At 38.6% G+C, this 24,720-nt stretch overlaps 1 protein-coding gene across 15 annotated transcripts in view; it reads right to left on the bottom strand.

Annotated features, from left to right (window-relative positions):
- rapgef6 (Rap guanine nucleotide exchange factor (GEF) 6) overlaps positions 1-24,720 on the bottom strand; it is a 378,117-nt gene that overhangs the window by 129,245 nt on the left and 224,152 nt on the right. For 14 of the 15 annotated variants that reach the window (XM_087995268.1, XM_043703415.2, XM_087995265.1 and 11 more), the window contains one exon: positions 7,900-8,031. The exons of the other annotated variant lie outside the window; for it this stretch is intronic. In XM_087995268.1, coding sequence (XP_087851394.1) covers positions 7,900-8,031 — 132 coding nt within the window. The remainder of the gene's footprint in view (positions 1-7,899; positions 8,032-24,720) is intronic. 15 annotated transcript variants of the gene reach the window in all.

The raw sequence follows: 24,720 nt of genomic DNA, 5'->3' as shown, positions 1-24,720 counted from the left end.
AATGGTTTCTCTTCTCCATTCTTTATCGTTACTTTTGACGTCCATGTGGTTACTGTCTTTTGGCATGTCCTCTCCCTCTAATTCATAATCCTAAAATGGGGTCAGACTGCAATTTCTTTATTGAAGACAATCAGCTCTACTTCAGTATCACCAGTGTCAAATGTTTTGCTGCTTAAATAAAAGTGAAAACTGTGGATGCTGAAGTTATGAAGCAAAAATAGAAATTAGATTAGATTCCTTACAGTGTGGAAACAGGCCCTTCGGCCCAACAAGTCAACACCGACCCTCCGAAGAGTAACCCACCCAGACCCATTTCTCTCTGACTAATGCACCTAACACTATGGGCGATTTAGCATGACCAATTCACCTGACTTGCACATCTTTGGACTGTGGGAGGAAACCGGAGCACCCGGAGGAAACCCATGCATACACAGGGAGAATGTGCAAACTCCACACACACAGTCACCCAAGGCTGGAATCGAACCTCGACCCTGGTTTCAAATTTCTCCATGGTCTTTCTCTTCCCTATCTCTCTAATGTTCACCAGTGACACAATTCTCCAAGATCTCTATACTCTTCCAAACTCTGACTCCTTCAATAATCAATTTTTAAGGCTTCCGCAATGCTTGCAGTACTTTCAGTTGCCAGCGTTGCCAATGTTGTGAAATTTCAACCCAAGCTTCTCTGCCTCTTTACCTCTCTCCTCCTCTAACGCACTCCTTAAAATCTCCTGTGTCCAAGCTTTATGCATTTGTTCCAAAAATTGCCTTATGTAGTTTAATGTCAAACTGTGTTCGATAATGCTTCTCTGAAGTGCCATGAAATGATTTGTTACTTTACCAGCAATATATAAATTTAAGTTGTTGTTATTTGATGTGTTGAATTACTTTTAAATATGCTTAGTGCAACACCATGAGATGTTTTCCTAACCTGAAGAGGCTATTTAAATGCATGTTGCTGATGCTGAACATAACTAAGGTTCCCTAAGCTGTAACTCTTCTCATGCTGCATCCGAAATCTCTGGACAAGAAATTGCTGACAGTGTGGATATCATACTGAGCAATGAGAATCTAACTGCAAATTTCTGAATTGTTTGATTAGGAGTCCTTAAAGTACGAACTTGATTTTCTTGTATGTTAGACATGCGATTGGACAAAATAATCTAATCTGTGGATATCTAGAAACTGTAATAAATCATTTTTATAGGTATAGGTTCAAATAAGGTAACAAATGAAAAATAAGCATTCATTCCATAATAAATGCCAGCTGAATGCTTTGCAGACATAACCAAATCAACCCTCTCTAATCCTATATCTGTCATATGTGAATGGGCCTGTTGATAATTAAGAGTAGATCAATACTAAAAGCAGTCTCAAATCCAGGCTTTGTTACATTCACAACTTTAAGAGGGAGTTGGATAACCCTTTACAATTACAGGAAGTTACACTGTACTGGAGGACAATTACTGACATTCTTAAGCAAAGAAACAATACTATACACTGGATATGCAGGCTGGCAGTGTGAGCTATATTGACCCTGCTAGAATTTTCTACGTCTATTGCAAACCTTATTCCCTTATTAACTAAGAAATTATTTCCATTGTTCTGCATGAACACATTTCATTCATTTTTATTTACTTTTTAAAATCTTGCATCTATCTATGCATCCTACAATTGGTTTCTGCTTATCCCTTTCTAAATAGGCAAGAGAATGTTCTTTTCCTGCTTAACATTCACGAAAAGGTATACAACTGGGATAAGAAGAACCTGATCTCATTGCTCCCATCCAAAGCAATAGGAAGTCATTCCCAAGTCATCCATAATTAGAATCCTCGGGAAGAGCAGTGCTGACCTTAACATCAACAATACTGGAATTTTTTTCACAATTAAATATGTAACATCTACGAAAGGTGCAATGAGTTTTGGAGAAAACAGAAGGAATTGGTTAGTTTTCATTAAAAAACAGAATTAATTTGTAATCATGACACATCATCAAAATTACACTCATTAAAAAACTGGTTGGTGAAATTTGCATTTTTGCCATCATTTTTCAGGTGGGTGGGAAGAGGGAGAAGAAAGACAGAAAAAGAAAGGGGGGGGGGGGGTAGAATTAACCTTTGAAAAATGTTAATCCTACTAATTTTGAAGAACACAAGTGTGATGGATTTAGGACTACGTGGTGACCCAATGTTAGTCAGTAAATTTTAAAAAATCAGAACTAATGCAAATTGACAGCTTTGACTTTTTTTGGTAATGTCCATTGATTTTTTGAAGTGAATACAGATGTTATTGCTTAAAGTTGCTGACACTAATGATATACAAAACTGAATTAATGGTATTTGATGTTCTTTTTAGTTAATTATGGTGTCGATTAAGGGTCACTCAGCTCTTCAAAAACTGTCCAAATCAAGGGCCCCTCTAAGCCAATACAATCCAAAGATCACACCCAGCATCACTGACTCAAAGATAATATGCACAAGTCCAAAAGAAACAGCAAGAAAAATCACAGTCAGATCGTGATACAAACAGATGGAACATGGAAAACAACGGCAGTGCCATGTACATAACTATTGTTGCAAGACAGTCAGAGGTTTTACAGCACAGAAAGGAGTTATTTGGCATCATTGGTCATCAAGCATCCATCTATTCTAGTCTTTGCTTTTAATTTATCACTTTCAGTGACAACATTTTTATCAAATAAGAACATGCTAATATATGTTTGTATGATATTTACATTATTGAAGTCTCTAATTAGGGCCAACATTCCAGTTTACCTGTTTGTGAATCACAAATTCTTCTATCCTTGCCATACAACTAGATGTTATAAAACTATCATTATTCACCCATGTCGCATCCAACAAGTATATCTATGGAAAACATATGATTTTCATACACAGGGAAAGGCAGGGTACAAAGCTGACCACAGGAAAATATTAACAATTTAATTCCAAAATCTGATCCAAATATGTTGTGAATTTTAACAAAATGAACAGCAGAAAAAAAAAAACGGGTTTTCTACAAGCCACTGACAATACCACCACCTTCCCCCCTGCCCCCCCCCCCCTCCCTCACCACCACCCTCCTTAAAAAAAAATCACTTAGTGAAGAGGAAATGGACACAAGGACAACTAAAATAAATAATCTATATATAGCTATTCTAAACAGAAATTAATGTCAGTCAGAGGTGGTGCGGTTGGTATCTCTTATGAAATCCTAAATCCTAATTATGTACCTGACCTTCATCTTACACTACTCTAGGAAATCCAGCATATCATTGCAGACTTCTGTATTTTCGCAATTGGCTCACTCAGTTCATCACAAAACAAAAATGTGATTGTTAAATATATTTTTACATATTTGCTCCGAGAGGTTGAGAAATCTCATCAATGTGTTGCAAATTTCCCTTCACTGAAAAATATTAAACACTTTTTTTGAAATGTTAAGTGCTACCTTAATGGAGAGACTCTCATCTTTTTTTCTTCCTAAGGCAATAGATGTAGTTTTGTGGGCAGTGATCCTTTGATACTTTGTCCAAATGCCATCCTTCAGAGTACTCAGCAGTCCAGTTGACAACAGTGGGCACCAAACATCCAAACTCAAACTTGTCACCAGTCCCAAGTACTTTCCAACAGAGTCTAACGCAGAAATCTGACTGATGCTGCTTTGTCATAGATTAGGGAAGCTACAGACAACTGTAGTTCTTCACTGTCACACAGCGGAGATCAGCCAATTCAGCACAGACCAAGAAATAAAAGTAATAAATCTCAATAGGTTCAGTAGCTCATCATACTGCACTTCAGCAATTCTGCTGTCGAGGGAGACCTTCAAACAATTAGTTTGAAGTAAATTAGCGTAATTTTAGGATGGATTTCCCCTGAAGCAACTAGATTTTCTCATTACATTGGCCACTGCTAATTAAAAACATGATTTGCATTTAGTGTTTGTGTTTAAACACACTTTTATAACAAGATGGTTCAACAGTTTAGAACATAATGGGTAATATGCCACACTGGCACATCTACCACTTACTTTATCTGTTCTGAACTTTTAGTGAGTAAAATATTACATACTGTGGATGCAACATATCACCAGTATGAATCAAGATCATATGGGTAGAAAATATACTCCACAGTCCTTTCACGACTGTGATTTAATTTTGGATACAGCACCAGAGAGATGATGTAATGTGCCTATTCCAACAGGAATGTCTTGTGTAATGTGGGTTTAAGTCATGCAAGAACTTAGCAATAAAAATGTCCACACTTGCATCAACAATTGACAATCTCATTTAGAGAAGTGATAAATCTAACATCTGTGAAAATAAAATGTCACAGTAGCAAAATTGGTGGAAATTGATGTTAGGTACAATAAAAAGAACACTATATTACATAAATTCGATGTCGTTAATGAGCTTAGTTATTTAATCCATACAAATTGACAGACATTGGGTCAACAACAAAAATCCACTCAGAAAAAATGTCATGCAAACATTAGCATGATAGTTCCGGGCTTTAACCCAGTGCAATTCTTTTTCTGAACTCTATTGCATCTTTTCACTGACTGAACATTACAAAACGGAATTTTCAGAATGATTTTTCAATCAATTCAATTTAACCAGATGCTTAATAATCATCCAATGAAGAGGTCAAAACACAGCCATGAGTTTACATATCCTTTCGTATTATGCAATTAAACATGATTAGAAGAGCTCATTGGTTTGGATTAGAAGGGATTATCATTCAGGGCTAAACCTTCTAAAATGGAAATTTACACAACTAAAAATGAGTCATCATCCACATAGAAGTTGATGATTGATATTGCCGGAACATTCTTAGGATAGAACTGAAAAGTGAGAGGGGTTGGAATAAAGTGGAGTACTGGAAGCAGAAGGTGTTGAAGAAACAGTGGGAGAGACCAGGGTGTGAATTCATGAGTCACAACGCCACAGATTTGAGAAAGCAGGTGCTAAAAAACCAGCGAGGTTGGGGGGGGGGGGCGGAGAGGGGAGGCAGGGTTGCACAGTCTGGAACATTGGTTTTAATCAAAGTTTCTTTCACGGAATGCAAAACAGAGTGATAATGCAACTGTTCACAATAGGGTGTAGCCTGACATAGCATTAGCTCACGAGTGAATGTTTTGGAGCATAACCATTACTAGTAACAGGCAGAGTTGTTGTTAACTGGCAGTGTTACTGTGAGTGAGACAAGGAATAGTCAGCACAACAGTATACATGCTGGAAAGGAAAGCTGGGGTCAGAGAAAGATGGTACAGTTAAGGGTGCTGTTCACAAGAAGCTCCTCTAAGTGAAGTACTGTGGATCTATACAGATGCGATTCAAGCCTGAAATGGCAACAGGAAAATAGGAAGGTAGAGTAATACTGATGTGTTGCATTAAATCTGGTGGAATGTACGGATAGGGAATGTTTATGATTGGAAATGAAAGACAGCAGGTGTTATGTGAACAGAAGGAGCAGACAAGGAGGACTGGCAAGGTCCAAGACAGAAAAACTGGAGACAAATTACAGCTGCAGCCAAACTGAATAGACACGAGTCAGAGAGAAGAAATTTAAATGACACAAAGATTAGAAGGAATAAATCCTAGTTGTTAGCAGAGGATGGGGAATTACATAACATAAGAGAATGGAGAGCTGAAGATTAGATTACATTCCCTTTGGCCCAACCAGTCCACACTGACCCTCCGAAGAGTAACCCATCCACACACATTTCCCTCTGACTAATGCTTCTAACACTATGGGCACTTTAGCATGGCCAATTCACCTGACCTGCAGATCTTTGGACTGTGGGAGGAAACCAGAGCACCCAGAGGAAACCCATATAGACACAGGGAGAATGCACAAACTCCACACAGACAGTCGCCTAAGGCTGGAATCGAACCTCGGACCCTGGTGTTGTGAGGCAGCAGTGCTAACCACTGAGCCATCGTGCCACCCCATGGCACAGAGTTGGAGATGCACTGATCTAATGAAGCTGAATAGCAGACAGGGTAAGATCAGGTGAAAAATCAATAAACCAATGTTGGAGGCTACCGTCAAAATGAACATGAATCCAGGAACTGTCTGGGAAGTGCAGGTGCACTGCAGCATATTGAAAATGAAGTAGAGAGTGGAACCAACCATGAATCAACAGATGTCAATTCAAGGATCTAGTGTAGAGCTTCAGGTAATGGCAACAACCATCAGCAAAACTGGTAGACAAACTGAAGAGCAACAGCAGTGAGAGCAAAACTCAAGGATTAAAAATCAGTAAATATCAAGGGAGCCAGCCAGGTTTAAAAACCAAAGCAATTGCAGATGAAGGAGTTGGACTGATGAACTGCTGTAAAGATGTAAGGAGTGCTGAAAACAAAATTATACGTTGAAGCTAATGGGACTGATCCAAATTAGTTCAGCTAAGGTGGTGTTGGAGCAATTCTGCATCATGAGATGAGTGAGCAATTCAAGCCATTTACGTCATAAGCAGTGATAAGTAGTCCTGATGCCAGTGAGACTCAGGGCTCTGGAAAATCAAAAGTGCATAAAGATCTAGCCAGTGAAAATAACACAGTACAAATATAGAGTATGTTGCATCCGTGAATGGGCAAGAAGTCATCACCAGCACTTACAAATCTATGACCTAGAAGGCAGCAGACGTATGGGAACACACCTGCCAGTTCTCTTCCAAGTCACATTCCACCCTGATTTACTACTCCTTATAAAGTCCAGCCCTTGCACTTATCATGGATGAGAACTTATTTATTCAAAAGAATGCTGGGAACTACCAGGATTACCAAGATATGGCATTTAAATTAAGTCACAAAATATTTAATTGAAAAAAGTCCTATTGTAGGTTCTTATTTTTACAGAGTGTAGTTCCACCCAACATGGATTAGGATCCAGGGTACCACAAACTATTATGACAACACATATGACCCCTCAATAGATATAATTTCTCTCAATCAGTACCATGTATACAGTTCTATCCATAGTACAAAATTACTTGGTTCCCTAAAATTATTCACAGGAACATTGCACAAATTTATACTTCAGTCTAAAGAAAGGAAAGTAAGTTGCAGGTGACAATACTCAGAGTAAAGCCACTAATATCTAATATACATAAAGAATATCATATTATTTGAATAGTTACAAGCTCGGAGTCAATTAGTTAACTCGGTTCATCAAAGATCATAAAAACTGCCTAAATCTGATACTACAGCTAATGTCAGGGCATAATTCTAAAAGGTTACAATGGCATTTTAGATTATTTAAGGCAGCAACATATTATTTCAACAAATACTGATTTGACATTTTAAGTAAAATAGATTTAAACATTGAACAGAAGGTCATTACTTCAGATGGAATGTCAAAAAAAAAACTTTCTTCAGCAGTGAAAGACTTTCCCTGCCCAAAATAACTCATTACTTTAACCCAATACCCCATCAAACATTCTCAGTCATCCATTGCATACTGATATCCTACCTTCTAAACTTCTAGTTTAAATCCTAACTCTCTTTTTTTCCCAAATCTGTCTTTCCTTTACAAACTTTCTCTCTATAACTTATACAAGACCTATATCAATCCAGTATTCTATATCTGGAGGTCTTGTGAATCATTCTTCATACGCTCATGCCTCAATGTAACAGAGGTCTTCAGCCTGTTTTCTGTCCCTGAACTGTTCTGCCTATCCATGCCTCTCCCTCTTTTCCTTAAAAAAAAGTATCTCCTTGATCAAAATATTAGTCAACCATCAATCTCCTTCCGCCTCAACCTCCATATTTTACTTTGGGACTTTATGTTAAAGGTGTTCTAAAAGTGCAACTTTTACTTTGTAGGGTGCATCTGTGCAAATAATTACTAAAAGTTTAATACTGTAATTACAATGTTTCTCCTCATTGTGACTTTACCTGATAGATATCCGACAGGCTGCTGCTCCCAGAGTCACTGGCAATACTGCACCCGGACTGGCTGGAAGGGACATGTGTCACCTGTGGATGTGGATTGTCTGTGAGGTGCATCTTGGAAAGATCTGCAGGAAGCTGTAAAAATTATGAGGAGGAAGGGGAGAAAAGAAATTCATTAATTTTATAAATGAACCAAAAACATAAATTAAAGACTTTTAGACATGCTTGCTAAACTCTTTAATAGTATTTTAAATGAACTAGGGCATTGCAAAGAGGGCACTGAATTTTGGAAGAACTAAGTTATACTTTGGCATCAGTGTGTGAATTTCTTTGGTATGATTGTAATGGATAGTATGATAAAGACCTCTGAGTTTCACTGATTCAAAGTCAGATTTGCATTCCAGAATATTTTGGTTCATAGAAAAAGGAAGAACTTAATTTGAAGCATGTAGTTTCCAATTTATTCATCATTGAAAAAGCACGTTGCTTCATTTAAGCTCAAAGACAAGAACACTAGCCTAGCTATAAAGAAATGGTCCAATCGGAGTTGTCTAAACAAGAGCCATGATTAATAACTTTTGTTGACTTATTTCTTTTGTTTTGCTACTGGTTTCAGCCTTAGTTCTGGCAAAGTAGAAAAGGCAGTTCTTTCATTCATGGATTTAGAATCCAAATCATCAATGAAGAATAAGCCTCTTTCCACGAATGAAGGAGAGGAGGTATCTAATCTTCCAAGACTGGAAAATTTGAAATACAAGGATAACTGAGCCAGAAACATCAAAGAAAAGAATATGGAGTGGGCAACAGGAGGTGAACAAGAGATAGCAGATGATACAGAGCTGTAAATGAAGCTGTGAAACTAAGCTGGGAATATAAACATGAGTGGGGCGCAAACAACCACGGAATTTTTGTGTGCCTAAAAATCTTCATACAGCATACTGATGGGAACCAATGAATACAGGTTTTCATCACTAATGAGTTACTTAATCACTGAGCTTCACTACTTGGCTGATACAAAACTTGAGTCCTTAAATTTCCATCATGAATCATATGCATTTAAAAAAAGGCCCACAATCACAGGAACTTTCTATTCATACTGTTCAGTTGGAATGGTTAAATTAAAAAAAAGCCACGTAGAAGTATTGTCTTATCCAAATGACTCACTGACTAACTTTATACTTCTATAACAACGAATTTGCATAGTTCCATAAACATCGCTGGCTGTGACACAGAGAACTGTGACCCTGCACCAAAAGTCAGCTATCAGCTTTCCTTTGACAACAGATCTCTAAATAAGACAGCCTTAAACTGTTTAACTGGAAATATATATGAACATTTAGATACCTAATTGAATGAAACATTTCCATAACCAAAGATAAAATAATTTACAATTCTGAACAGATATATTGAACCCTTAAAGGATCTATTATGACACATTTAACAGCACCACAAAAAAAGTACAACCACCTTCAAAGTATAATCAAGCCAGTGTTTCAATCTACCCATAGATCTCCAATTTTGATGAGTACACATGTAAACAGAAAAACTTGGCATTGTGATTTATTTGTTTTTGTGTTCTTTTTACATATTCTTGTTGAATTGTGACTTACTGCATAACATGAATAAAACAGACACATAGAAGAAAATATACAGAGAAAATGAAGAGAAGTGAAGGGGACTGAAGGAGATGATTTGTATCTATCAGAGGGTGAGAAAATAACTCTGGGCTTGGGGAAGGGGAAATGAAGGGAATGGATGGAATGGAGGAAGGAGAGAGGCATGAAGAGGAGGAGAAGGTTGGAGGGAGGATAACTGTAACCACTGAGGGTTATAGGGTTTAAATTAAGATGAAAGCCCAAAAAATTAAAATAAACAAGCTATTCTAAAGAAATGGAGGGACAGAGATCCAAAGAGTAAGGTTCACAGAAGTGATGTAATTTTGTCAGCAGCAACATAATGGCCCAGATTTTGCTGTTGCATTGATAGGGAAAACATCAGCCTTCAATATAACTCAATTCTGTAGCCAGTAAAGCTGACAACAACTTACGGAATTTGCATATGCGCAGTTAAGTGTCAGTAATTCATTATTCTCCACAGGGTTGACTGTTGAAATTCCTGCAGATAGGAATTTTCTGAAACCTACTGTCAAGAATTTGCATTTTGATGCTATAAGTAATAAGTTACAATATGTTGAATGAGAGGCAACTGAACTTTTAGTAGGGTACTAATCATATAATTTCTGCCAAAACCTCTGGGCCTCAAACTTAATTTTATGGCAATTTCTCACAGTGAGAAAAAAGCTCTACAGTTTTGGCTTTTTAAAGAACTTACAATACTGTGTTTTACCTTAACTACATGTTATTATCCCAATCTTTAAATTATTGCCTGCGAAATTATTAAAAAGTGAAGGGTAATCAGTGCGTTTTGCTTCTTAATTTATTATGGGAATTCCTCAATATGATTGGTTGCTTTGCCTTTCTGAATAATCATTGTTTATGGATTGAAGCCAGCATGACTATCTGGGTTGAGGGTTCCCTTGAACTGGCCACGAAATGAAAGCAAATCAGAAAAGGTGAGATCCACGGCAAAGAGAATGTTCATTTTGTTTTGCAGGAAAGGTCAGTGCCTAATGCCATCCTTTCGTTGCTGACTGAAATCTGGACTGATTAGTTTTGAGATGACCTAACAATATCAGAATGCAGTGCTCTGCTGTAAAGTGAATGTTTTGTGCTTTAGATACTCCACAGTAGCTCAGCACATGTGTCCAGAAGACGTGTGGAGGCCATAGGAATCCAAAACTACATTTATTGAATTCAGCCAGCAGTGAAGATGCTCAACCTAGAGGACAACGAAAGGATAATCAACTACTCCTATTCAACTACAGGTCTACTTCCGATCTAAGTATCTACGTTTAAAACCATAAATTAACAGTGCGGAAATCAACCAAGAACTGAATTTAGTGCAACCGGGATATGTATGACTTCTTTATGGGATGAAGGTGGTCTGATTGTTTTTCAAATTACAGCAGTCTGTGTTCATTTTGACAAAGAACCTTATATTTACAGACTCTTACACTTGTGCTGTCCACTAAGTCCCCATCTGCCACCAAAGTCTTAGTTCTCACTCTTTATTGTTACCCCTTTTCTTTTCAAAATTAAACTTTACAGGGCTTCCCTCTAAAAGATTTTACAATTCATTGTCACCTCAGACTCGCTTCTTGAAGGTTGTGACTTGCAACACTCCCTCTTCTCTCACTTGAGCATGTATTTGTTGCACACTTGTAGAGCTTTTGGTGTGTCTCTGGTGTTCTTCGAAGTGAGATAGTATGCCCATGTTTGCATTGACATTCTTTTCAAGCAAGGCTTTCAGATTTCTCTATATATCATGTAATCTTTCAACCAAGCTGGTCTCAGATGTTCTGCTTTCTAAACAGCAATTCCTTCCTGTTGTGAGCCTTGGTTGTATACTCCATTCCCCCAGCTGAAGAATTGGCATCTTCCTTCCTTAGCAGTGACTGAAGTTGCTTGATTTTCTTTGGACCGCTTCATGTTTTCCCACTCCCTCATTGTCTTCTATGGTAATGTTATGTTTTACTTTCTAGTCAATCATGAAAGCTACATCATAATCTTCACCTATCTACAAATCTGGAGATAATTAATTTTCACTGATGACGACATTTACTCAATAAGGTGAAATCTTTAGAAGCCCTTTAAAATCCTGTTGGTCTTTTACTTCAAATGATTGCAATTTTAGAACAAGGAAAATTACAAGGGGGTCATAAAATTTCAATGATAGGTCACGTGGATATTAGAAAAACAAAGGATATAATGTTATAACGTTTTTATTGGCCAGGATTACATAAAGATGTTGTCAGATTTTGCCTGACATGTGTTACAAATGGGAAAACTTCAAAGGCTTAATTAAACTTGTGCCTTTTCAATTCGAGCTTTTGAAATACTGTTTACAGGATCTTAATAGAACACGTAGGTCCTACCTCAAACCAGGAAGGGAACCAGTACCTTTTAATGATTATGGATGCTTCCACAAGATTTCAGAAAAACTTACTCCAGAAGCAGTAGCAGAGAAGTCCATTCAATTATTTTTTTTTAAAAAAGGCATGTATTATCCAAAGAAACTACAATGATTAATCATTCCCAGTGAATTGAAGATCATGCTTTTTAACTCCTTCCATGAATTCACCAGTTCTCTAACTCCAGTGAGATGTCTACAGGCACACCATCTTGTCCTCTAAAGCAGAATTAAACCATAGAGCTCAGTCCATCAGTCCTTGTTTACTCAACCTCATTCTGCAGCTAATGGTTACTGTTACTGGATATGCCAGTTCTATTCGACAAAATACATTAACAGTACATGGCACACATCTATGTTTACATCTCTCTCTCTGGTCAACTAAACTCTGGGAAAATAGGTTCATAGCCACTAAAAGTACGTGTAGTTCTCCCTGGATATATTGTCAGTGGCATGTCAATGAGTTTTCTTTGATTCACTCTCGAGAGGCAAGTGTCACTGACTGGCCAGCATTTATTGCCCATCCCCAGCTCCCCTTGAGAAGGCAGTGATGAACTTCCTTCTTGAACTGCTGCAATCCATATGCTGCAGTTAGACCCACAATGCCCTTAGAGAGAATTTTAGGATTATGCTAGTTTCTTTAAAAATGCTTAAAAGATACTTGAAGTTGTAAATTTAAAACAAAGCCAGCCTTCACTACACAAATGCAAAATACTGTAGAGATTTTAGTTATATTACGTCTTATGATTTTTAAAATGAAAATTACAGGTCCAAAAGATTAAATTAATACCATTTGGAGAACCTGACACTTAAGGCCATTTCATTGGATTTTGCTAAATATATAGCAAAGAAAGGGGTCATTCAATCAAACCATTTCTTCCAGTTTAAATACTCCACTTGAACTTTCTCCTGTTTTCACTTGTTTAAATTTACCACAGTAACCATCTGGTCACTCCCCTCTCAAATGCACAATTGGCTTCCCTTTAAATACATTTATACTATTTGCTTGAAACATCCCTACTCCATTGGAAGTCAATTACAAGGCACCTATTGAAAAATCTAGATAAAATAAACTGACTGCATTATCAATGTTACCTCAAAAATTGAATACCTTTGGTCAAGACTTGTCCTTTTGAAATTCATGTTTATTATACATTATGCTATTTCCCACTTCTCAATACCAACTTTATAGCAACACTGCAGCAGAACTCTACCTTTAAATTAGCTACATGATATATTAAGTATTGGAAGCAAAGTGGGAAAAATAAAACCACCTGATGAAGAAGCAGCACTCCGAAAACTAATGCTGCCAAATACACTTGTTGGACTACAACCTGGTGTTGTGTGATTTTTGACTTTGTACACCCCAGTCCATCACTAGCATCTCCAAAACTAAAAATTCTAAACTATTCAGTATAAATGTTTCATTGCTGGATATAATCAGACCATTTTTAAATACAAACATCTATTGCATAAGTGAGTCAAAGTGAGTCATTGAATGAGTCAAAAGATCTCAGACTAGATGGTGACTTTCCTATTCCTTTGCAATCTATTCCTAGCTTAAGCTCTCCAAATGAGTTTACTCAATAGTGCTAGAGATGTATTAGAGATGCATGTACATATATAGTCTGCTGCAAGATGAATTAAGAATGACATCCAAACCTCTAAGAGACAGAGAAAAGACAGAAATTTGACGATATACTTTAATATTTTACTTCAGATGACAAATGTCAGTTTAAACTATTGTCATTTAAATAAGGGAAAAAAAAACAATTTTGAAGACTGTTGAACTTGATGCATTACATGCGAAATAATACTGTCTGCCCAAATTGCTGCTCCACAAATATGACAGAATGCAGATTTAAACCCATATTTCTTCCTTTTTTTTCCTCTCACCATGTCAGGTATTCACTCTCAGCCATTAACGCTGCTTTGAAATTTAATAAGTGAGGATCCACGAAGGAACAGTTGCAATTCTCTCCAGTGATTTTACGAAAGCACTTATCATTCCTTCATGGTAGCAATGGTTAAGACGGGAAACATTGATAAGTGTGAATGTACATTCATTGGTAAATCATTAACTGGCAGTGCATAGAGTTCAACACAACACATATTTGCTCTTTTTCAGAGGGTCAATTTAGTTACAAAACTCCATTGGAAATGGAACTTATTCAAAAATTATACTCCTTTCTGTGTTTATTTCATTAGATATAGGATGCAAGCAAAACAGAATGTACAGTCAAAAAGCAGGAAATTGCAAATGATGAAAATCTTGAATAAAAATAGAAAATATTAGAAATACTCAGCTAGGTCAGGAAGCAGCTATGGAGAGAGCAATAAGATACATTTCAAGTCAATACCCTTTCATCATTCATCCTAATTCTGGAAATACTGTGTAACAGCAGAAAATAACAATATACATAACAAAGATCCTTTGACTGGAATAATCCTTAGAGTTCATTTTTTAGAACTGGATTGGTAATTTTAAATATATAAAGATATTAGGCAATACGCTTATTTAGGATTACAAGCCTAAATACAGTGCTGAATAGTGCTGTATTATGTCTACAAGTTTAACATGCTGGGCTACTTGTGAATAATGTCATGGCATAATATTTACTTAATTCATTGTCCAGAGCTGATTTGCATCAAAGAATGGTTACAGCACAACAGGTCATTCAACCCATCCTGTCAACTTTGGTCTTCTAGAAGAGGTACTCATCTAGTCAAGCCCCACAGCCTGCAAAGATTTGCATTTCAAAGAGAATTGAATATTTATCTGAAGCCCTTAATTGTATCTGCATTCATCAGACTATCAGATACAGCATTTCAGATTCTAGCCATGCACTGCAAGAAAGGCTTTTCATGTTCCTGAATGGAATTGAATTTATTGTCACGTGTACTGAGGCACAGTGAAAAGCTTTGTCTTGTGAGCAATACAGGCAGGTCACAGAATTAAGTAGCATAGATAAGTAAATAATAGGTAAACAGCAGTAAAAACAGGTACAGGCGAATGTTAAGGGTTTGTGAGTCAACTCAGTATTCTAATAACAGTAGGGTAGAACTGTTTCAAAACTGGCGGGTGTGTATGTTCAGGCTTCTGTACCTTCTCCCCGAAGGTGGAGGTTGTAGAAAAACATTGCCAGGGTGGGATGAATCTTTGAGAATGCTGGCAATTTCCTTGACAGAGGGCCTGGTAGATGGATTCTATAAATGGGAGGTTGGACTTTGTGATCGTCCAAGCAAAGTTCACCACCTCCGATCTTGAATGCTACAGTAGCCGTATCAGGTAGCGATATATCCAGACAGAATGCTCTCGATGGAGTACCTATAAAAGTTGGCAAGGGTATTCACCATCCTGCCAATTGTCCACAGCTGCCTGAGGAAGAAGAGACGTTGTTGGGCCTTTCTAACGAGTGCATCCACATGAAGAGTTGAAGAAAGCTCGTTGTGGATGACCACTACCAGGAGCTTGACTCTCTCCATTCGTTCCATCTCTGTGCTGTTAATGTGTAGGGGGCTATTAGTAACATCTAGGGAACAGGAGAATCGACGTTTCGGGCATTAGCCCTTCTTCAGGAATGCCCGAAACGTCGATTCTCCTGTTCCCTAGATGCTGCCTGACCTGCCGCGCTTCTCCAGCAACACATTTCCATCTCTGATCTCCAGCATCTGCAGACCTCATTTTCTCTTCAAAGGATATTAGTAACACCCTGCCGAAAGTCAATAATTGGTTCCTTGGCCTATTTACATCTTTTGCTGAACATCTTAAATTGGTGTCCTCTAGTTCTTAACCCCTCCAGTAAAAGGGACTATTTCTCTTTATCTACGGTGTTCAGACACTTCATTATTTTCAACAGCTCTATCAAATCTCCCACTTAATCTTCCATTCCCTCGCAGCCCAGCTCTGATCTCCCACAGAGTGCCCACCCAAAACATTTTGTGTAGTACCATGTACACCATATTAAATGCACGACCCTAATCAAATCTCACTGCTACCTGAACAAAAAAACTCAAAGTTAAGTCAGCCAAACACGATAATGTGTTCAAGACATTTGTGCTGGTTTTTCTTAACTAACCTGTGTTTGACCAAGAGACTACGAATCTTGTCCTGCAATTTCCAAAACCATTTTCACCATGAAGTTTAACTGACTTGACTTCTTGTTAATGAACTTATTCATGCAACCTTTTGTGAGTGGCATGATATTTGAAATACTCCAGTCCTCTACCACCACCCTAGATCAATGGAGGATTGACACATTATTGCAAGTTCCTCCACAATTTCTACCCTTACTTCTCTCAGCACCCTAGTTGCATCTTTCATGACCCTGCTGACTTATTAACCTTGAGCACAGCCTATCCAGTACATCCAGCACTTAATAAATTTTTAACACATTAAAAAATTCAATTACCTCCTCTTTCACTCACTTGGGCACTCTTCCTCAGCAAAGACCGGTGGAAAAGATCAATCAGTATCGCAGCCTTGCCTCCATGCACAAATCCTGGGCTTTGATTTTTCATCAGTTACACCTCCCTTTTTACTGTGGAGAAGACTTTTGACTTCCCTTTTATGTTAGCTTCTAGTTTTTCTCTCAGATTCTCGTGGCTGCTCTTATTTCTTTTCACATATCCCTCATGAGCTTCTTGGCTTGGATGCTGGATAGACAATGTAACTGTCATCTATACATTTTTTGTTTTGAAAAGACACTAACTGGAAGTTTCTTGTTTTAACTTCACCTCTTGATATGTTTACTGAGGTCACAGGCAAATTTATGGCTGTCAGAAGTTACGGCTTCGTGATACTTTATGGCGTTCAACTAATGTGCAGTCTGCTGAATGAAGTCATCAAACTTATTTTATTCGTTTTGAAAATCTTCTGAAAACCCAGTCTGAGGGCTAAAAAAATCTGAAGCTGCCATTCTCCTGGGAAGCTACTCGAAGACTTCATCCCAACATCTACTGAATGAACAGTTACCAACATTCCCAGTGATAACCAAATGTGTCTTGTGACATCTGTCTACATGTGCAAGGATGCCAAACGGAACATTTCAAACTTTATCCTTTTTTAGCTTCACAAATTAATAATTGATTGGTGAAAGTATTTTGTTTCAAAACAGTTGATCTCTGGAGAGACAGTATTTTTAACTGGTCTGTATTAGGTTATTTGGAATAGTATATATTAATACTGTTATAATTTAAACTGTACGCTAATAAGATTTACTCAAAAATGCAAAACTTGTTTCATAATTAAACAACACTATGTTTGTTTAGTAAAACAATATGATTGGCAGATCTGTATTCTGAAATTGATAAACTAACACACCATTAATAACTGGGTAAAACATTAGTTTAAAACAAATGTAGCGATTGGTGCAAAGGATCATGCACTCCTCACACTTCAATCATAACACCATTCTCCACTCCAAGATTTCTACAATTTTCATACAGTGGATCAAATGAGCATTCAGAGGTTGCTCTGGCAATTATAATGAGGAAACGTTTGGCCAGACAATCAGGCAGGTTTCCCAAGTCTTCAGAGAATCCCTGCTCTATTCCTGATGAAGTGCTTTTGCCAGAAACGTCGATTTTCCTGCTCCTCGGATGCTGCATTAACTGCTGTGCTTTTCCAGCACCACTCTAATCTAGAATCTGGTTTCCAGCATCGGCAGTCCTTGTTTTTATCTAGAGAATCCCTGCAGTAATTTCACTAAGTTTGGGTAGGGGGTTATGGATGCCGTTATGCTAACAAATTTCAATTTGGGCTCTTATGACGATTATCAATGTATGTCTGTGTGCACAATGCTTGAAAATACTTTTGACACTGAAAATTTTAAATTGCCACAAAAAAAAACTGGAATACAGAAGTGCTTTGAAGGAAAAACAAACAAGTAACCATGATAGATTGTTTGGATATAGGTTTTATGTTCTGTATCCAGTATAAAGATTCACCACCAATTAAGAACCTGCAATATTTGGCACGTCTATAAGATGGAGAAGCAGAAGTATGCCATTCAGCCCATCAATGAGATAATCCTCAACTCCAATTTCCTGCCTTAACCGCAGAGCCCTTGACTCCCTTAATGATTTAACCAATCCTTAATGCATAAATGTGCTGTTTTACATTGTGTTAAGCCTTAATTTGCTTTCCGCTGGCAGTACAAGACATGCCTTGGCACTTACTATTAGGAACTTCACTTCTACTGTGATTATTTTGGCAAAGCTACGTGCAGTAAATTAATAGTAACATGTCTTGTCCCTAATTACCACAATCAAATCATGTGATTGCATAATTAAGAAAATATTCAAAGAGTCCATATTACAGAGGAGGAAGTGCGAGATGTCGTGAAACACAAAGGTGGACAAATCCCCAGGACCTGATCAGGTGTACCAGAGAATTATGGGGGAAGCTAGGGAAGTGATTGCTGGGCCCCTTGCTGAAATAGTTTTGTCATCAATAATCACAGGTGAGGTGCCAGAAGACTGGAGGTTGGCTAACGTGCTGCCACTGTTTAAGAAAGGTGATAAGGACAAGCCAGGGAGCTATAGAACAGTGAGCCTGATGTCAGGGGTGGGCAAGTTGTTGGAGGGAATCCTGAGGGACAGGATGTATATGAATTTGGAAAGGCAAGGACTGATTAGGGATAGTCAACATGGCTTTGTGCATGGGAAATCACGTCTCTCAAACTTGATTGAGTTTTATGAAGAAGTAATAGAGAGGATTGATGAGGGGAGAGTGGGAGATGTGATCTATATGGACTTCAGTAAGGCATTCAACAAGGTTCCCATTGGGAGACAGATTAGCAAGGTTAGATCTCATGGAATACCGGGAGAACTAGCCATTTGGATGCAGAACTGGCTCAAAGGGTAGAAGACAGAGGGTGTGGTGGAGGGTTGTTTTTCAGACTGGAGGCCTGTGACCAGTGGAGTGCCACAAGGATTGGTGCTGGGTCCTCTACTTTTCATCATTTATATAAATTATATGGATGCGAGCATAAGAGGCATAGTTAGTAAGTTTGCAGATGACACCAAAATTGGAGGTGTAGTGGACAGCGAAGAAGTTTACCTCAGACTACAACGGGATCTTGATCAGATGGGCCAATGGGCAGAGAAGTGGCAGATGGAGTTTAATTCAGATAAATGCACGGTGCTGCTTTCTGGGAAAGCAAATCTTAGCAGGACTTACACATTTAATGGTAAGGTACTAGAGAGTGTTGCTGAACAAAGAGACCTTGGAGTGCAGGTTCATAGCTCTTTGAAAGTGGAATTGCAGGTGGATAGGATAATGAAGAAGGCGTTGGTATGCTTTCCTTTATTGGTCAGAGTATGGAGTACAGGAGTTGGGAGGTCATGTTGGGGATGTACAGGACATTGGTTAGGCCACTTTTAGAATATTGCGTGCAATTCAAGTCTCTTTCCTATCAGAAAGGTGTGAAACTTGAAAGCGTTCAGAAAAGATTTACAAGGGTGTTGTCAGGGTTGGAGGATTTGAACTATAGGGAGAGGTTGAATAGGCTGGGGCTGTTTTCCCTGGAGCATGGGAGGCTGAGGAGTGACCTTACAGATGTTTATAAAATCATGAGGGGCATGGATGGGATAAATAGACAAAGTCTTTCCTCTGGGATGGGGGAGTCCAGCTAGAGGGCACAGGTTTAAGGTGAGGGGGAAAGATGTAAAATAGACCTGGGGGCATATGTGTATGTGTTTGGAATGAGCAGCCACAGGATATACTGGAAGCTAGTACAATTGCCACATTTAAAAGGCATCTGGGTGGGCATATGAATAGCAAGGGTTTGGAAGATATGGGCTGGCAGCTGGCAGGTGGGACTAGAGTGGGTTGGGATATCTGGTCGGCATGGATGAGTTGGACCGAAGGGTCTGTTTGTGCTGTACATCTCTATGACTCTGACTCTAATTGAAAGTGCACGAATAGCTGCAAAGTAAGTTCCTTGAAGGGAACAGTTGCACTTTACAACAAACCTTCAAAATTTCTAAGTGTGGGCGGCACGGTGGCACAATGGTTAGCACTGCTGCCTCACAGCGCCAGAGACCCGGGTTCAATTCCCGCCTCAGGCGACTGACTGTGTGGAGTTTGCACATTCTCCCCGTGTCTGCGTGGGTTTCCTCCGGATGCTCCGGTTTCCTCCCACAGTCCAAAGATGTGCAGGTCAGGTGAATTGGCCATATTAAATTGCTTGTAGTGTTAGGTAAGGGTTAAATGTAGGGGTATGGGTGGGTTGCGCTTCGGTGGGTCGGTGTGGACTTGTTGGGCCGAAGGGCCTGTTTCCACACTGTAATGTAATCTAAAAAAAAATCTCATGTAATCTTAAAAAAAAAAGAGATAAAGAAGTGTACAGTCTCATTTTAACCAATTATCTAATGTCTCTTAAACTAGAAAAATCATCTGGTCTTCCTGCACTGTAAGAAGAAACTGTTCAGACATGCCATCATTTAAAGTCTAGCAACACACATATTATACTGGGTAAGTAAAACACCAATTCCACTCCTGTTTCCTCAATTCTTCAAATTTATTTCACGCTGCTCTTCAAAATAATAACCAAGACAACAAGTTGTATTGATCATTAAAGATGACAGGAGCTGGTGATAAGTATGAAAATAGGAAGGTAATTCAATTGATGAAATCAGAATATTAATACCAACCAGTTAATGAATTATTAACATTTACACTATGCAAATAAAAACCATAAAACTAGTATGTTACATATATCTGGCTTTTTAAAATTACTGGATTATGTAGTAACACCTTCGTCAGTGCTATGTTAGTAATCAATTCCTTTCTCAACCAACCCACTTCAGAACACAGAATCTGGAAAAACAAGTGTGGCTACGTGCATCTTTCAGCAAATGCAGTGACCCCAGTACGCATATTGGCAGGAGAAGTACACAGCAGTGAAATTGATCAAAACTGCTAAAAAAAAAGTTAGCAATGCCTTGTGCCATTTCAACACAATGTAAAACTGTTTACTGTAATAGTGAATTGCAGTAAAATTCCCTGCTGTAACACACAGCTGCATAGTAACGTGCTGGTTCCTTGAGAAAACAAATAAAGCTTTTCAAATTATCTAATTTAATATTTAGTACTTTATAGATTTTCTCAGGAAATTCTCTTAATAGTTTTGAGTTGTATTTTAAAAATGGTGAATTTTACTGCAATTCACTGACACACATACCCATGTTCTCACTTGAAGGTGTCATCAAGGTTCTTGGAGTTCTAGCTTCCTTCAAAAAAGGAGTGGACAAAGAAAAAAAACACACCTACGGGCCATTAGCTACAGAGCCCATCTCATTTGAGTTAAGAATTGCTACACGTTACATAAGCATAATTTATTAATAACTGTATCATCATAACACTTTTAAATGTCTCTTGTGACTGCTTAATGGGAAATTTTTGTTGTCTGCATGAAGGACAAAAGACACAAATTGCCTGAGTTGGGCACTCAAGAAAGGGAGATGGATTTTAGTGGGGTGAGGGAGTAGTTGTAGGTCAATTTGCTTTTGTATATTTTTATTTTTAAATAGCCTCTCATCATCTTCCAATTATTGCTCAGGTTTGTGATGTTAACAAACAAAGATATGCCATTGCTATCTTTAATTTAAAGTCTAGCAACACACATATTATACTGGGTAAGCAAAACACCAATTCCACTCCTGTTTCCTCAATTCTTCAAATTTATTTCATTAAATTAAATTAAAAACATAGATAAGCTTTCAAACAGATGGTCTTTTGCCATTGCATTAACACAGGAAGTCAGTCTGCTGTGTCATTGAGATGTGCCTGAAACAGGAAGTCAAAATCATGAGGAGTCTGGACAGAGTAGGTTAGAGAGAAGTTATTCTTACTCAAAGGATCAAGAACTCGAGCGCTCATTTATAAACGACTTGTAACGTAGCAAATGTTTGGTGGGAAATAACCTTTTCACACAATGAGTTGTTAGTGTCCGGAACACACTACATAGAAGTCTGATGGAAACAGAGTAATTGATGTATTCACAAGGGAATTGGATGATTATTTAAATAGAAACAATGTGCAGGATTACAAAGGAAAAGACAGGAGACTGGCATGAAGTTAAAATGCTGAGTCAGTCCAGTCACAATGGGCTGATTGGCCATCTTCACTCAAACAATTGGATGGTTCTTGCCCTATTTACTTTCACATTGCATTGCTATAGAGATCTTTGAAGTATCAATGATTGTGTATTTCTCAGGCACAGTTTCAAGAATTCTCATAAAAGCACTCTGAACACCTTGACACAATTGGTTATATTTATCTCAGAAAATCTATGGCAATAATACTTTGTTATCTAATTAACAGAAGAAACTTCTATATGAACCCACTTTATAAAATATGAAGCTGTAGTTATTAAGTTTAGCTACAAAGTCTGGAAACAATGTATTTCATCAGTTTGAATAGATTATTATTTTGGCATAGTTTCACAGATGTACAGCGTGGAAACAGACCCTTTGGTTCACTCATCCATGACCTAATATCGTAAAATAGTCTAGACTCATTTGCCAGCATTTGGCCTATATCCCTCTAAACCCTTCTTCTTCAGATAGGTCAGATGCCTTTTAATTACTATAATAGAACCAGCCTGCACCACTTCCTCCAGCAGCTCATTCCATATATGTACCAGCGCCCACGTGAAAAAGTTCTCCCTTGGGTTCCTTTTATCTCTTTCCTTTCTCACCGTAAACCTATGCAGTCTAGTTTTGGACTCCCCTACGCGGAGGAAGAGGCCTTAGCTATTCATCCTATTCATGCCCTAAGATTGTCTAAAATTCTAAAAAGGGTCACCCTTCAGCATCCTGTGCTCGAGCGAAAATAGCCACAGTCTTTCAGCCTTTCCCTGTAGCTCAACCCTCCAACCCTGGCAAGACCCTTACAAATCTTTTCTGAACCCTTTTTAAGTTTCACAACATCTTTCCTATCGCAGGGAGAACAGAATTGAATGCAGTTGCTCCAAAAGTGCCCTCACCCATGTCCTGTACAACCTCAAAATGTCCTAGTTTCTCATAATGGTCATATAATTTCTAATAAAGAGTGCTGTACCAGAAATATTCAGTGATGACCCAGCTTCTTTACAACTAATTTTGCAGAAGTATTGGAAAGAAGCTAGGATTTTACCATTTGGGTAACCGTAATGAAATGTTAAATCTACCCTCACCAGACAGAATTCACTTGGGTATCACATTATATTGATTGGGAAAGCTATAGCTCAAGTTCGTTAGATGGGTCAGTGTTTGTCCAATGTGTGCAGGAGGGTTTCCTGACACAATATGTAGATAGGCCAACAAGAGGTGAGGCCATACTGGATTTGGTTCTGGGTAATGAACCAGGCCAGGTGTTAGAATTAGAGGTAGGTGAGCACTTTGGGGACAGTGACCACAATTCGGTGACTTTTACTCTAGTGATGGAGAGGGATAAGTGTGCACTACAGGGCAAGAGTTATAGCTGGGGGCAGGGAAATTATGATGCGGTGAGGCATGACTTAGGATGTGTGGCTTGGAAAAGTAAGCTTCAAGGCAAGGGCGTAATTGATATGTGGAGCTTGTTCAAGGAGCAACTATTGAGTGTCCTTGATAAGTATGTACCCGTCAGGCAAGGAGGAAAGGGTCGTGTGAGAGAGCCGTGGTTTAATAAGGAATTGGAATGCCTTGTTAAAGGGAAGAGGGCGGCCTATGTAAAGATGAGGCGTGAAGGTTCAATTGGGGCGATTGAGAGTTATAAGGTGGCCAGGAAGGACCTGAAGAGAGAGCTAAGAGCAGCAAGGAGGGGACATGAAAGGTCCTTAGTTGGTAGGATTAGGGAAAACCCTAAGGCTTTCTATAGGTATGTCAGGAATAAAAGAATGAAGTGGATAGGAATAGGTCCAGTCAGGGATAGTAGTGGAAAGTTGCGTGTGGAGGCTGAAGAGATTGGGGAGACACTGAATGAATACTTTTCGTCAGTATTCAATCAGGAACAGGACATTGTTGTCAATGTGAGTACTGAGTCACAATTAAGTAGAATGGATGGCTTTGAGGTATGTAGAGAAGAGGTGTTGGAAATTCTGGAAAGGGTGAAAATAGATAAGTCCCCTGGACCTGATGGCATTTATCCTAGGATTCTCTGGGAAGCAAGGGAGGAGATTGCAGAGCCATTGGCCTTGATTTTTATGTCCTCGTTGTCTACAGGAGTAGTGCCAGAAGATTGGAGGCTAGCAAATGTGGTTCCCTTGTTCAAGAAGGGGAGTAGGGATAACCCTAGTAACTATAGGCCGGTGAGTCTCACTTCTGTTGTGGGCAAAATCTTAGAGAGAATTGTAAGGGATAGGATTTATGAACATCTAGATAGGAATAATGTGATCAAGGATAGTCAGCATGGTTTTGTGAAGGGCAGGTCGCGCCTCACAAACCTTATTGAATTCTTTGAGAAGGTGACTAAGGAGGTGGATGAGGGGAAAGCGGTAGATGTGGTGTATATGGATTTTAGTAAGGCGTTTGATAAGGTTCCCCATGGTAGACTACTGCAAAAAATACGGAGGTATGGATTAGGAGTTGGCTGGCTGGAAGAAGACAGAGGGTAGTAGTTGATGGCAAAGGTTCATCTTGGAGTGCCGTCACTAGCGGTGTTCCGCAAGGATCTGTTTTGGGACCATTGCTGTTTGTCATTTTTATAAATGACCTGGAGGAAGGGTTAGAAGGTTGGGTGAGCAAGTTTGCGGATGATACGAAAGTCGGAGGAGTTGTAGACAGTGAGGAAGGATATGGCAGGTTACAGCGGGATATAGATAAGCT

Source organism: Chiloscyllium plagiosum, unplaced genomic scaffold (assembly GCF_037043375.1).
Source record: "Chiloscyllium plagiosum isolate Xiang-an unplaced genomic scaffold, Cpla_swu_hap1 HiC_scaffold_16, whole genome shotgun sequence".
In the NCBI taxonomy this organism is placed as follows: domain Eukaryota; kingdom Metazoa; phylum Chordata; class Chondrichthyes; order Orectolobiformes; family Hemiscylliidae; genus Chiloscyllium; species Chiloscyllium plagiosum.
Note: the sequence above shows the minus strand (reverse complement) of the source record. Positions and strands in the feature narration are given on the sequence as shown.